The 12,822-nt window shown below is 37.5% G+C and overlaps 1 protein-coding gene across 1 annotated transcript in view; it reads right to left on the reverse strand.

The window, feature by feature from the left end:
• The window catches only part of LRBA (LPS responsive beige-like anchor protein), a 567,906-nt gene that overhangs the window by 424,663 nt on the left and 130,421 nt on the right, over positions 1-12,822 (reverse strand). Inside the window, exon 31 of the mRNA XM_034771513.1 lies at positions 2,981-3,114. Coding sequence (XP_034627404.1) covers positions 2,981-3,114 — 134 coding nt within the window. The remainder of the gene's footprint in view (positions 1-2,980; positions 3,115-12,822) is intronic.

A 12,822-nucleotide genomic window follows, 5' to 3' on the forward strand; every position in this document is an offset into this window, starting at 1 on the left:
AAAAAGCAACAGAGGGTCCTGTGGCACCTTTGAGACTAACAGAAGTACTTCTGTTAGTCTCAAAGGTGCCACAGGACCCTCTGTTGCTTTTTACAGATTCAGACTAACACGGCTACCCCTCTGATACTCGACAAGATATTAAGATTGTGACTATCCTAGGTGAATGTGTCTGTTGCTCAATCTGTTTTCTTAGAAAAGCCTAGTTAATCAGGCAAGAGCAATTATTTGTTAGAGGTTATTTTTAAATAAAATGACATGAAGAAATTAAAATACTATATATAGCCATAATGTAAAATGTGGTAACACTGCAATTTATGTTCACTAAATAGACATCTAGTCTGAAAGTTGAGGGTTTTTTTTAATGGATTTAATGTGCTTTTTTCTTAATAGCCAGGTAAACGGTCTGAAATTAATGTAAGGCCAAACCCTTTTTCTCAGCTACTAACTCTCTTCTACGATAAATGGGGTCTAAAAAATTATGTGGAGATAAGCAAATTGATGTTTGTCTTCTGAGGTCATATCACAATTTTTTTATTTCAGTCTTTTTTTTTTAATAATAGTAGATATAACTATTACTCATTTTTGGCCACTTTTTTTCTCTCATACCACAAGGTTAAAGCCCTCATACAAGAGTATTTAAAATTGAAGTGTAGGCAATTTACATAATCAACACTAACACAAATTACTTAGACTTTAAATATTTTATATCAGTGGGAACTAGTGTTCCCATTTAATCTTTATTTTTATTAAAAATAATTTCCAATCAATAGTCATGTTTTAATCGGTTTTAGGCATGATTTCATGTATCCCTTAAGTTTTTCCTTTTAATGAATTAGATTGCCAGTCCAAACAAGTCTGGGTTTTTAATCCTACTTTGTTTCTTTTTATGCATATCGATTTAGATTAGAAGTCTCAGTTTTTGCCAACACTTCCAGACGTTCTGGAGGTTATACTGGTACACGGTTACATCATTATTGTTTGTTGTCTGGATTTCTTATACATTTTACAGTACAGCAGCATTCAACATATTCCAAAATCATTTCTACAAAAAAAAAAAGTATATACCATTTAGAGAACCTGCAAGCTAAATTCCATTGATGTGCTCCTAGTCAAAGTGATTTAAATCATTGCAGCAATTTCTCAATCTAGGCCCTATCGAAATGAGGAAAATAGGGTGTGATTTACCACATTGGCTAACAGATTTTACCTAATGTGCTTTTATTATATACAGAGTGTAAAGCCTTCAAAAATATGCTACTTGCTCCTGGTCAACCCTAGGCTCCCTCTTGAACTGTGACATGTTTTTAAAACACAGCCTATTTTCCTAGTCTAGACCTGCCTCCTAGACTAGTAGACTACTACCTCCTGCAAATTTGAGTGATGAACTCAATTTTCCTTTCTGTATCAAGCAGTAAGAAAGTATTGGATCACAAAAGCATTTCCTTTCATGTAGCACAGTTGCAATTAAATCTGCACGACTCCCACAAGTACTTTTGCAGAGAGCTGGAGAGAACAAAGATGACAATAAATGTGCCCACTAGGGCACCTGGGAAGGGGACTGTACTTGTTTCTAGGTCTTCTTGTTTCTGATACATCATTAGCAACAACTAGTACAAAGAAATGCCAGGTTAACAGGCATGGATGGAAGCTTCCCTGACATAGAGCTTCAATTCAGTTCAAAGCTTTAGCATGCAATGTGGTGGTTTTGCTGGGCACAGATACTTGTGAGAACACACACAGCCTTGGGACTAATGGCTGACCAGAAAGAGCAGGCCTTACGCATTATATCGGAGCGTTAGACCTGTTGTACAGAAAGAAAGGAGAGCCTCAGGACTCAAAGTACCACATGACAGTGTGTTTAAGAACAACCTATACTAAGTCTGTCCTCAGTGAAAAGTACCACAGCAATTACTCAGATTTCATGACTGCAAATATGTCAGGATAAAAAACTTTGTTGCCTTTGTAGGGAACATATTCAGACCTACTTTCTGTTAGCATAAATATTCTACATTGCAATATTCAAGTTTCAAGATCATACTTAAATGGAGGAAGGCTTTTAAAAATAAAAGTACCCTCAAGAAAAAACATTACCTATTAGTAGAAGAACTGCAACATATCCCTATGCTAATTACAATTACTTCCTATTGTATTACTTCTGCTTATTAATAATATTCTCATCTTTTTTTGGAATTATGGGAAGTATTGTTAAAAGCAACCAAATTCTTATATTTGCTCTGTCCTATAATGAGACAAAAATGAACAAAATGAAAATAACAGCAGGAAACTTAGAACAAAAGAAATTACTATACATAGTAAGCTTACCCAAATCAACATTACTGGTGGTCAATAAAAATACTTTAGCAGGATTCTTTTGTTTAAAAGGAGGTTAGCTTTATAAGCATTTCCAGCTATGGCATGCAAGCTAAGAATCATATGAGTAGTCAAACCTTGTGCTTTAAGGTGTAAGCTGATCACTGGTGAGGGTCAGAAAGGAATTCTCATGGTCAGAAACCCAAGTAACACCACTGCATGATTGGCCAGATTTAACATACAAGTATTTTACCTTTTTCTGAAGTATCTGGTACTGGCCATAGTTAGAGATAGGATATCAAGCACATGCTCCCCACCCTGCAAGCTGTCGCATGTGTGCATCAGCAGACATATGCAGAACAGCTTGCAGGATCCAGGGCCTCAGAGTTTCCTCGGTCTGATCTGGTATAAAAAGTTCTATATTAAATCATACACCCAGTTAGGGGAAAAAAGCAACTACAAAAAAGCTTTTTTCTAATATAGATTCAGATAAGTTTTCCAACCGAAAATAAAAATCAGTAATTGTTAATATTCCGCAATGTTTTGATGGTTAAAATTTTGAAAGCATCTCCCCCCCTTGATAGGGAATCTCAATACAGATGATTCCACTTTATTATATTTTTCTGTTTTTTTTTTCCTATTAAGCTGTCTTCCATTCACCCTTACTCACCAGGAGATTCTCCTGTCAGGTCTGGGGCCTGCGCTGAATCTAATGAAGAAACCACGCTGACAGCATTTGTGGGTACACTCATGGTAGCTGTAGAAGGGGAAATTGTTGATTTCTTTGGAGCTACGACGACACTCCTACATGGAGAAATACATAAAGTTAGTAAATCATTCTCAAAAAAAAAAAAAAAAAAAAAAAAAAGTGTTTACATACAGTGGTCCTTCTTTGAAAGGCAAGAAATACAATACATACAGAATTCTGTTTTCTGCAAACCATGTTAGCTATCAAGTTCAACACTTCCTTCCACATTCTCTTTAGTCACCTCTTTTGCCAGCCTATCTAAAGATACGCACTGACACTTTATCCATGTTCTCCCTCTCTTCCTTCCAATTGTTTATAGCAAGGCTTTAACGTTCATTTCAATCTCCTAGAAACATGGTCAGCTAAAACTGTATGGATATATACAACTACTAGGGTGGGTTACTTTGAGATCTATCCCAGTTCCAGTAAAAACAGTTTTTGCCTTTGGTATTACTCATATTGAGTACTGCTTTAAGAGCAACACCATGCTTTAATGATCTAACATAGCTGAACACAAAGGTAGAAAGGGGCTGGGATGTCAGTATACAGTACTCAAAATGAAAGATACTGAGATCTGACAATATCCACCTTGAAAACTGTCTAGATGTGATAGTGTCCTTTAATTCTGTTTTACAATACTGGAAGACTTCTCAATGGAGAAATCTATAGTATAAAAATAACTAAACCCATCCTGAAATGCTAATATATAGTACAAACATTAATGTCTTCATTACATTTCAAATGCATCTTATATGGAAATAAATCTATGGAGATATCTGAATTTAAAGATATACTTATTAAAACAAATCAGAAGATTCTTAGACCTGAAGACAGTGTCACCAGTCTTTACATAAGCTAAATTTCAGGCATTACATTCAACAATAAACATAAAAGAAGAAGAAAACATGTAAAATGTCAAGTTAGGCATGTAGATTTATCTATTTATGATATACCAATTTCAATTAAATTGTAATACTTTATTCCAAATACCTAAAAGACCTTGTTAAGCATACGTTTAAGGCATTTTTAATTGCAAGTTAGCTCCATAGACATGCAAAAACCCAACTAATGAGGTAAAGAGTGCAGCTGATATATAATGCACTCCCACAGCAGCGCTTACTTTTAATTACCTGGTGTTAACTGTAAGTTGAAAGTCTTCAACATTCAATTTATTTAATCACATCTTATGTTGACAGTACTATAACTACACACTGAAATTATTCCCTTAATAACTTTAAAGAATTCAGTTTCTAAATAAAGTTACTTAGAAACTTGAACCAAATTCAGCCATGGAAACAAGAGGTTTTTGTTAAATACTTGAAAAATAATTTTAATTAGAAGGGGAAAATGGATCACAGTTGTCTCTCTCCTTCACTCCAATGAACGTCACATAAACTAGGCTGTTACACTGATTAAATCAACCTTCCTATTGCTAGGAGTAGGCAGCCACTATACTTGGGGATAGTATGTGTCACATCATTATAAGGTTGACTGCTAATGTTAACTATATACTAAAAAACAGACATAACAACCACCTGAGCCCCAAGCCAAGACATTGTGCTTGAGCCATGAATTTCTATCATATGTACATGTTGGTTTCCAGCAAATATGTACATTGTATTAGAAAAATAGTTTATATAAATATATACACTGTCTGCTAAATTACACATACATTGCCATTAATATACAATGGGGCCTTGCATTTCCTCGTGCCTTACATTACAGAGCATAAAACAGATGATCTCCCTCTAGACATGCAATACCAAGACACTATTAATTGCTCTTCTTTAGGACAAGTTCAAAAAACAGGAAGGAGGTGGGGGGGGGGAGAATATATATTTACTGGGTTTTAGTAACATGGGCATACTATTAACATTAGCATGGGCCTCCAGCATCTGACCCACACTAGTAAATTTGATGTGTATTTCCTTGCTGGATTTAAATTGTTTTATTGTCAAAATACTCAATAAAAACATTTAACTAGGGTCCAGAGATCAACATTTCATGAATGCAGATGTATTCACATAGTCTGTATCAGACCTTAATGTAAAACATGGAGACATTTGTTTCCTTACCCCCAAAAGAGTTACAGTAGCATTTTATCAAGCTCCTACCAACAAACACAAAATGCATTACAAGAAAACTGGAATGGATCCTAATATAAATGCAGGAAAATAGTTTGGTGATAAAATTCTGGAACCACTAAAACTTTTGACAAGGTTGTTATTGTGTATGCATAATAGCTTGTTGTTGAATAGCTCTCTCTCCTACATCAATGCAATTATTTTAATACTGGAAGGTACCAAAATTAACTTAAGAACAAAACATGTGCTACATTTTCTTTTTTCATTTATGTTTTCAGGATTTTTCTATATCAGTCAGTTCTCAGGAATCATCAAAACAAGAGGCCCTCCACCTTTTACTCCTGGGGGAATTCTGTGCCAAAAAATAAAAAATTCTGTGCACAATATTTTAAAATTCCATAAAATTCTGCAAATTTGTCAAAACACTATATAATCACAGCAGTTTCAATGATTTTGGTAACTCATTTCAAAATACCTGTCAGCAAGTATGTCTGTAATAATACAGAGACACAAAAATTCCCACAGTAGTAGAGTTAAAGAAACCCCCACGACAACCCAGTTCCTGTTTCTCTGCCCCTTCCCCCGCCCGAGCGCACCCAGGGAGCCAGATACCCACACCCCCTCCCCACCAGAGCCCAGCCATGCTCCCCTAGCCCAGACACTCACACCTGCTACCCTTCAGAGGCCAGTTGCAGGCCCCCTCTCCCTCCCGGCCCAAACATTCTCACACTCTACCCCTCCAGAGCCCAGCCACATCCCCCCCAGCTGAGACACTCACATCCCCTATCCCCCCTCCGACTGAGACCAGGGATCCGGAGTGATAAACAGCCTGATACTGGGTCCTGGGTTTCCACAGAGTTTCCCGCATGCCACCACCTTCTTCCTTCAGGGCGTGTGGGGGACTGTAGCTGCCAGGAACACTAAGATCCCTTCCCTCCCCCAGGCCTTGTCTTCTATTTGCAAGCTGGACTCTGCCGGGTCCAGCAGCCCCTAGTGACAGCCAACATCTCTGCAGCCTTTTCTGTGGGGGGGGGGAAAAAAGGAAATTCTGTGTGCACAACATTAATTTCTACACAATTCTGCATTGCACAGTGGCACAGAATTCCCCCAGGAGTAACCTTTAAGAGGGCTATGAAAATTACACTGATAGGACCCTAGCAATTATGAAGCCACTGTGGCTTCTAAATCTGTCAGGTAGGGAAAGCCCTGGATTCTCTGAAAGTATTACACATAAATGGTTGATCAGAATCTTTTAATTTTAGAATTTCCTTCTCTAGCTTAAGAACCTATCCACTAAGTTTTGAGATCGAAGGAATTTTGGAAGACTTCATAAACCTTCTGTAATAATTGTCTATAAGAAATGTGCTCATTAGGGTTGCCAGGTGCCCAGTTTTTGATCATAAAGTCCAGTCGAAAAAGGGACCTGACTGTGTCCGGTCAAATGTACTGACCAGACATCAAAAGTCTTAGTTACTGTGGGCAGGAAGAGAAGGGCTGCCTCCTACCTGCATCTCTTGGGCAGGCAGGCAGGCTCCATGTCAAGCTACAGCTCCAGAGCAGAGGAAGCCCAGCGGGCGGGGCAGGGAGGTGGAGAAGATCCAGCTACGAAGATGAGGGAGGGCAGTGAGCAGTACGGGGAGGGTGGAAGAGGAGCGAATGGGGGGCAGAGCTTCGGGGAAGAGGCAGGGTAGGGGCAGGGCAAGGGCAAGGCAGTGGGGGTCAGTTGTTAGCAATTAGAAAGTTGGCAACCCTAGTGCTGATATGAGTGTCAGCACCAGAATTGGACACTATTCACTGTACAAAACTATGATCATGCCAAGTTAAGGTTGACCAACAGTGATAAATACCCTTCCATCAAATCCACCTATACTTAAACCTCTGAAAACCAAGGGGGGAAATGTGAAGATTTCTCCAAAACCTCACCCTACAACCTCAATTCTCCCAACCTAGAACTGGCAGTAAGCACTGGGGCAAAACCAGGCATGACCAATCAGAAATACAAGCTGCCATTTTCTGTGTTGTGTCTAACACAATGTTACACCATAGTTCTTCGTATCCTGATACTAACACTGCTACTACTGTGCTAAGTGTAGCTGAACTTATCAAGGGATTAGTTACACCAAGTTTCCAGAGCTTGCACTGCCATTTGAGGAGAGGTGCAGCTTCAGCTAAAGCAATCTGGCATCCCTTTTTTCCCTGCGTTGTAATATACAGCAGTTCAAAGCAGATGATCAAAATGGGCCCTCTGGCCACTAAAATCATCTGTAGAGAGTATTAGGACAACTATAACAGTTGTTATTCACATTCACGAGGTATATGAAGATAGTGGGATATACACACATCATCCCTAATGTTTTCTTACACATTCTCAGAGCTCAGCAGATAGCAAAGGAAACAATGAGTAACTGCACCACAAATCTGACTAACACACACAATTACCATTAGGTATCTTCACAGGCTTTTTTGAATTACGATCTCATTATTCCTTATTAGAATGGAAACTTGCAACTGAAAACAGAAAAGAAAATTAAGTTTTAACTAACCATGGGATAATGGCTCAGCACCGTAAGTGATCTACTTGAATTCGAGTGGTAAGAAGCAGAGTCATTAAACATCCCAAAGTTGAGTGTACAGAAGAGCCTATGTTGCAGTTCAGTAAGAGGATTTATATATATCCATCCTGGAGGATGTTAGAAAAACTGCCTCTCAGTTAGGGTTGTTCAAAAATTTTCCATAAAAGTTATTTCAATAAATTGTTTTTCATAAGACCTATCTGCTTTCCACAGAAATTTTTGAATTTTTGTCAAAATAAACCCCAAATATCTGAAACAGGAAAATGTTTCAGTTAAAGCAAAACAATTCAATTTAGAAGCATGTTGGTGTCTCATGGAAGTCGTATTTTGAGTGTCCCCATTCTCCTCTATAAATCCGATTCTCCAGCAAGATTATATCTACCATGATGCACCGCAATCAGGGACTTCCACAATGCACCATAGTAGCAAGAGGGATGACTGTAGAGCATCATGAGAGATGGAATCCAAGGGGAAAACATTTTCCCTGACCCGCTGTAATTTCAGTGTAAACTGTACCCAGCACATAAAGGAGTGAGTGAAGTTCTGGCACCCAGAGAAAATATCAGCCAGGCATTAGCCTCTGAGATGATCTGGGATGGGCCCAAAAGTTTTATGTAGTAAATCTTTGAACTTGCTCTCTTCTCGGTTACCTGCAATTGCCATGGTCTCCAGAATCTGGAGTTTAGATGAGAACTCAAAAAGAATGAACTGTAATCTTTAAGTGCCTTAACATCTTCCTTTTGCAACTAACGTTTGTCATATTACCCATTTATTTTAATCTGGTATTTAATGTATTTTTTATATAATCCATTTATACTCTGCATCTTTCCCTTAATTTTTATGCACAGTTTAAAGAAAGTAATCAAATAAGATTATAGCCACAGGATTTATTTTTTAGAGGTTCAACTCAAGGGCCTCTTGAAGGCATGTTACCAAGGCATGTTTATTATAAATAGATTTGTTTGCTTTCTATTAGCTGGGATGCACAAGAGTACATTTGAATCATAGATCTAGTACCTTAAAGTCCTCTGTTTAAACTTTATGATACTGTGATAAATTCTAATACAGTTCCTTAGAAAGTGATATTGATATTTTCTCACCCTCAGTAGCTAAGTAGAAATATAACAACTTTCAAATAAAGAAATATATGTTACTTGTTTAACAGCTCCATAACTAGCACAAATGGTTCTGGTGTTGGTCTCAAAAAAGGTTATTTCACAACTAAAATACTTGGAATTAAAGAAGTGCCAACTGACAGACCAATTCATGAACCACTAGAAAACCCATTATTTTAAGATAAATGTCTATATAAAATAGAAATTATATAGAAACTATGGAATATGTATCATATTAGTCTAATGTTAAACAAAATAATCTTAAAAAATATCCAAATATTCAAAAACACCTTCTAGTGCACTAAAAGTTGAGGAGCATCTGCTTTGTCTTTAAGTAGGTTACCACAAAAACAAGATGTTTTCCTTTCATTTAGTAAATTAATTGATTGATGAATTATGTTTTTAAAAGGGAGAAACTCTTGGATTTACAGAAATAACATATTTATAAGCCTCCATAGTTCCTATTTTACATTTTACTATGTTTATAAGGAAATTTGGGTTATTTTCACACACCAAATTCATGTCCTAGGTTCAAAGATGACCATCATCTTGAGTACCTTGATCACATGTAAGATTACCCATCAATTCATTTTATTCCTTTAATATCTAAATCATTCAGCCACCTCATTTAATTCTATATTTCTTCATCACCTAACATTTGCAAATTATAATACTAACTGCTTCAGATATGGGAAAGCTAATATAAATTAGAAAAATACAACAAAATATTCTCACACATTTTCTGAGCAAAGCTCTGCCTCAACACATCTGTAAACATTAAAAGGTGTTCAGTAGATTGTCTCATTAACACGACTACTTCAGGTGTTTTTCTTCTTTAATTTAAAACCAAATCTTTAATGTTTAAAGCAAGAATTTATAGCACAAGAATTGATAAACGTAGGTCAGATACGGTGTAGACCAGCCGCCATAAATACATCTTACCCAGAAGGTCAGTGTGTTATTAGTCCCAATTATGCTGAAGTGTAGGAAGGCTTCGTGTTGCAGACAATTATTCACTGCTGAATGAGCACAGATCACCAAACTGAGCAGTGGCTTCCATCAGAGACAAAAGGCTTACAGAATAATAATCAATTCAGCCAAATTCTTTAAACAGTCATCTATTCCTCAATTTTTAGAATGCTTATTTTTGTTTGTTTTGATAAGATGCAAAATATCTATAAATATAAAAAAAATTCTAAGTACCTTTTCCCCTGCTTATTTATTAGTAAAGTGATACGCTTACACTTAATTTTAAAAATGTATTGTAAGTTGCACAGGTTGCTTGGGCTTGACTCAAAGTAAAAAAATGTGAATCAAGCCTACCTGATGGCTTCCTAATAATTTAGAAATCAATACATTAATTTTAACTCTCACTGGCATGTGGAAATTTACTAGGATTTGATTTCTAGTGTCTCACTTTTCACATTGGATAGGAATACCAATGAAGCAGCTTGTTTGTTCTCCTAAAGAAACAGAAGGTCCTGAGGTCCCAGACCCCAGCCCGAGCACAAATGTCTACACTGCAATTTTAGAGCCCCACAGCCTGAGCCTCACAAGCCTAAGTCAGCTGACATGGGCAGGTGTTTTACTGCAGTGTAGACATACCCACATTGTCACCTTACTGGCTCTGTTATCAATAGAAGATAGTCCCCTTTCTCTCTCTCTGCACACCCTGGAAGAAAGGTAAAAAATGAGAGCTGCTCACAGCCACATCAGGGATCAGATGGGCAAAACACTACAGTCGGGAGGAAAGGGGAAAGAGTATGGGCTGAGAGAGAACCTGTCATGATCCATCAATTTTTTTCTATGGCAGAATTTAAGTTTTCAGTTTGTAAATAATTACATCACATTGTCCAGCTCTATAAGAAATCCTGTAAGTTGCAATAAAAAACCAAAGCCACATCAATTTCATGCTGCTACTCAGGAATGCTATGATCAGAGACAAATTCTGGAATTAGTCCCAAGAAAAAATTATCCTGAATATTGGAGGCTGAAGGAGAGAAACAGTGCAATCCCATCCTCCAGCCAGCCTGCACTCATCACCATGGATCTGTGCATTTTCACAGCATCCAGAAGACTCTGGAGGAGGGAGAAAAGACAAAAGTCTCCTTCATATGGACAGATGCTAAATGGAGTGGAGTTTCACATGTTTGACAGAACTAGCTGGGGATGATACAAAAGATGGAGCCCCGACACAGGAGCCACTGCCAGCACACTGGTAGAAAACCTACACTCTTAGGCCAGGAGTTGAATGGCAAGAGGGATGAGCTCCTAACTAGGGAACTACTCCTAGCCTTTGTTGGTAGAGCTCTCCTATGATCATCTTTTGTCCCCACTTCCAACTAGCAGATTTAGTCTTACAGCTAAACCTTTTCCAACCTTTTCAAACCTTACCAGGAGATATTTACATGTATTTATTTGTACATAAATTATGTTAAATCCATAAAACTCATTATCTAAAATACAGCAACTGAAAAAGTGCACACATGACAGTGGGAAATGCACAAACAGACTGACCCAAACTAAGCAGCTTACATGTGCGACATTCCAAGAAGTAAACAAGCTTATAAAAATATCTATTCTGCGAGTTAAAGCTTAGCCTCAGATTTAAGGGCCACACTATAGAACCGTGATTTAAGCATCTGTTTCTCTTATAACCTCAATGTCTGCTTCCACGATCACTGAATTTGTCCACAAAGAGTAGCAGGAGTCAGGAGAGAGTCAGGTAGTAAAAGTGGCAAGTAACAGGTTATTAGACTAGCCAAGAGAGAGAATTCATCCGTTTGTTTTTTGTTTGTTTTTTTTTCCACCCTGAACAGAAATGTTGCTTTTATTTTTCCATCAGTCGTCTTTTCTTGAGACACTAGTAACATTTTCTTGTCTACAAAAAACACAGTCTCAGGACATATTGCAATTGGACTGTGTTAATTCACTGTCTTTGTGGATCTAGTGAAAAAGTCAGCTCAGGCCTTGAACTTTATCAAGATAAAACCCTGGCATCCACTAATCACCATATTGGATCTTCACATAAGATAAGAGGAAGATTTTTGGCATGGGAATGAACACACACACCTTGTTGTTTGCAAAAGCCTGCAACCTGGCAGCCTTTCAGCAAGGTTTCACTCACATAGCTGTTACTGTATACTCTCCAGCTATGGCTGGGAAGTTGATAATCCTTAAGATATGAGGAGAGTTTTGATTTCTGACACAGCATTCCTGAGATAAATGCAGGATCAGAGAGATGCTTTGAAATTCCCAGAGATACTCCGCTGGTAAACTGCTACATGGGAACAACTTTTAACAAGGTGTCTCAAAAAAAAAAAAAAAAAAAAAAGTTAACTTACCAAGCTTTGTGTTTGCCACCAGACAATACATTAAATGCAAACCAGACCCAGTAAGTTGCGTAGAGCATCCTGAAATCTGCCCTTCCAAAGTTTCCCACAGTACTGTTAGTATTTTGGTGATCCCTCAGAGATAAAAGCTATTCCTTCTAACTCTGCTACAAGCTTCCTGTAAAAAGGTCATAACCTATTCCACCCACCCCAACCAGAAAAATCCCAGTAGACGTGGATATCATTTCAGAGCCAAAACTTACTTTTTAAAATAGTTTTGCACTAAATAGTTATCCTCAAGTGTTTGCGAAACTGCCGATTTTCTCCTTTCCACATTTTTAATGTAGAAATTACATACTTTATCTCGTATTATTTACTACGTTAAAAATTGGTTTTTAAAACTCTTGATTTATGAGCTAGTTACCTATGTGTCACATTACAAATGAACAGATTTACCCTAGATGTGAGATTGTGCACGTCACTACTAGACTGACATATGTAAAGCTTTCACTTATACATTATGCACTTTTGTCTACCTGACACCACAAAAGGAAATGGAAATTTACACAACCTAGCAGTACACAGATGCTGACACAAGGGCTTATGTGCAGCTGCTGATGGATAAAATATGGTATATCAGCAGCTACATTTCAACCCTCC

The sequence above is a fragment of the Trachemys scripta genome, chromosome 5 (genome assembly GCF_013100865.1).
Source record: "Trachemys scripta elegans isolate TJP31775 chromosome 5, CAS_Tse_1.0, whole genome shotgun sequence".
Taxonomy (NCBI): Eukaryota; Metazoa; Chordata; order Testudines; family Emydidae; genus Trachemys; species Trachemys scripta.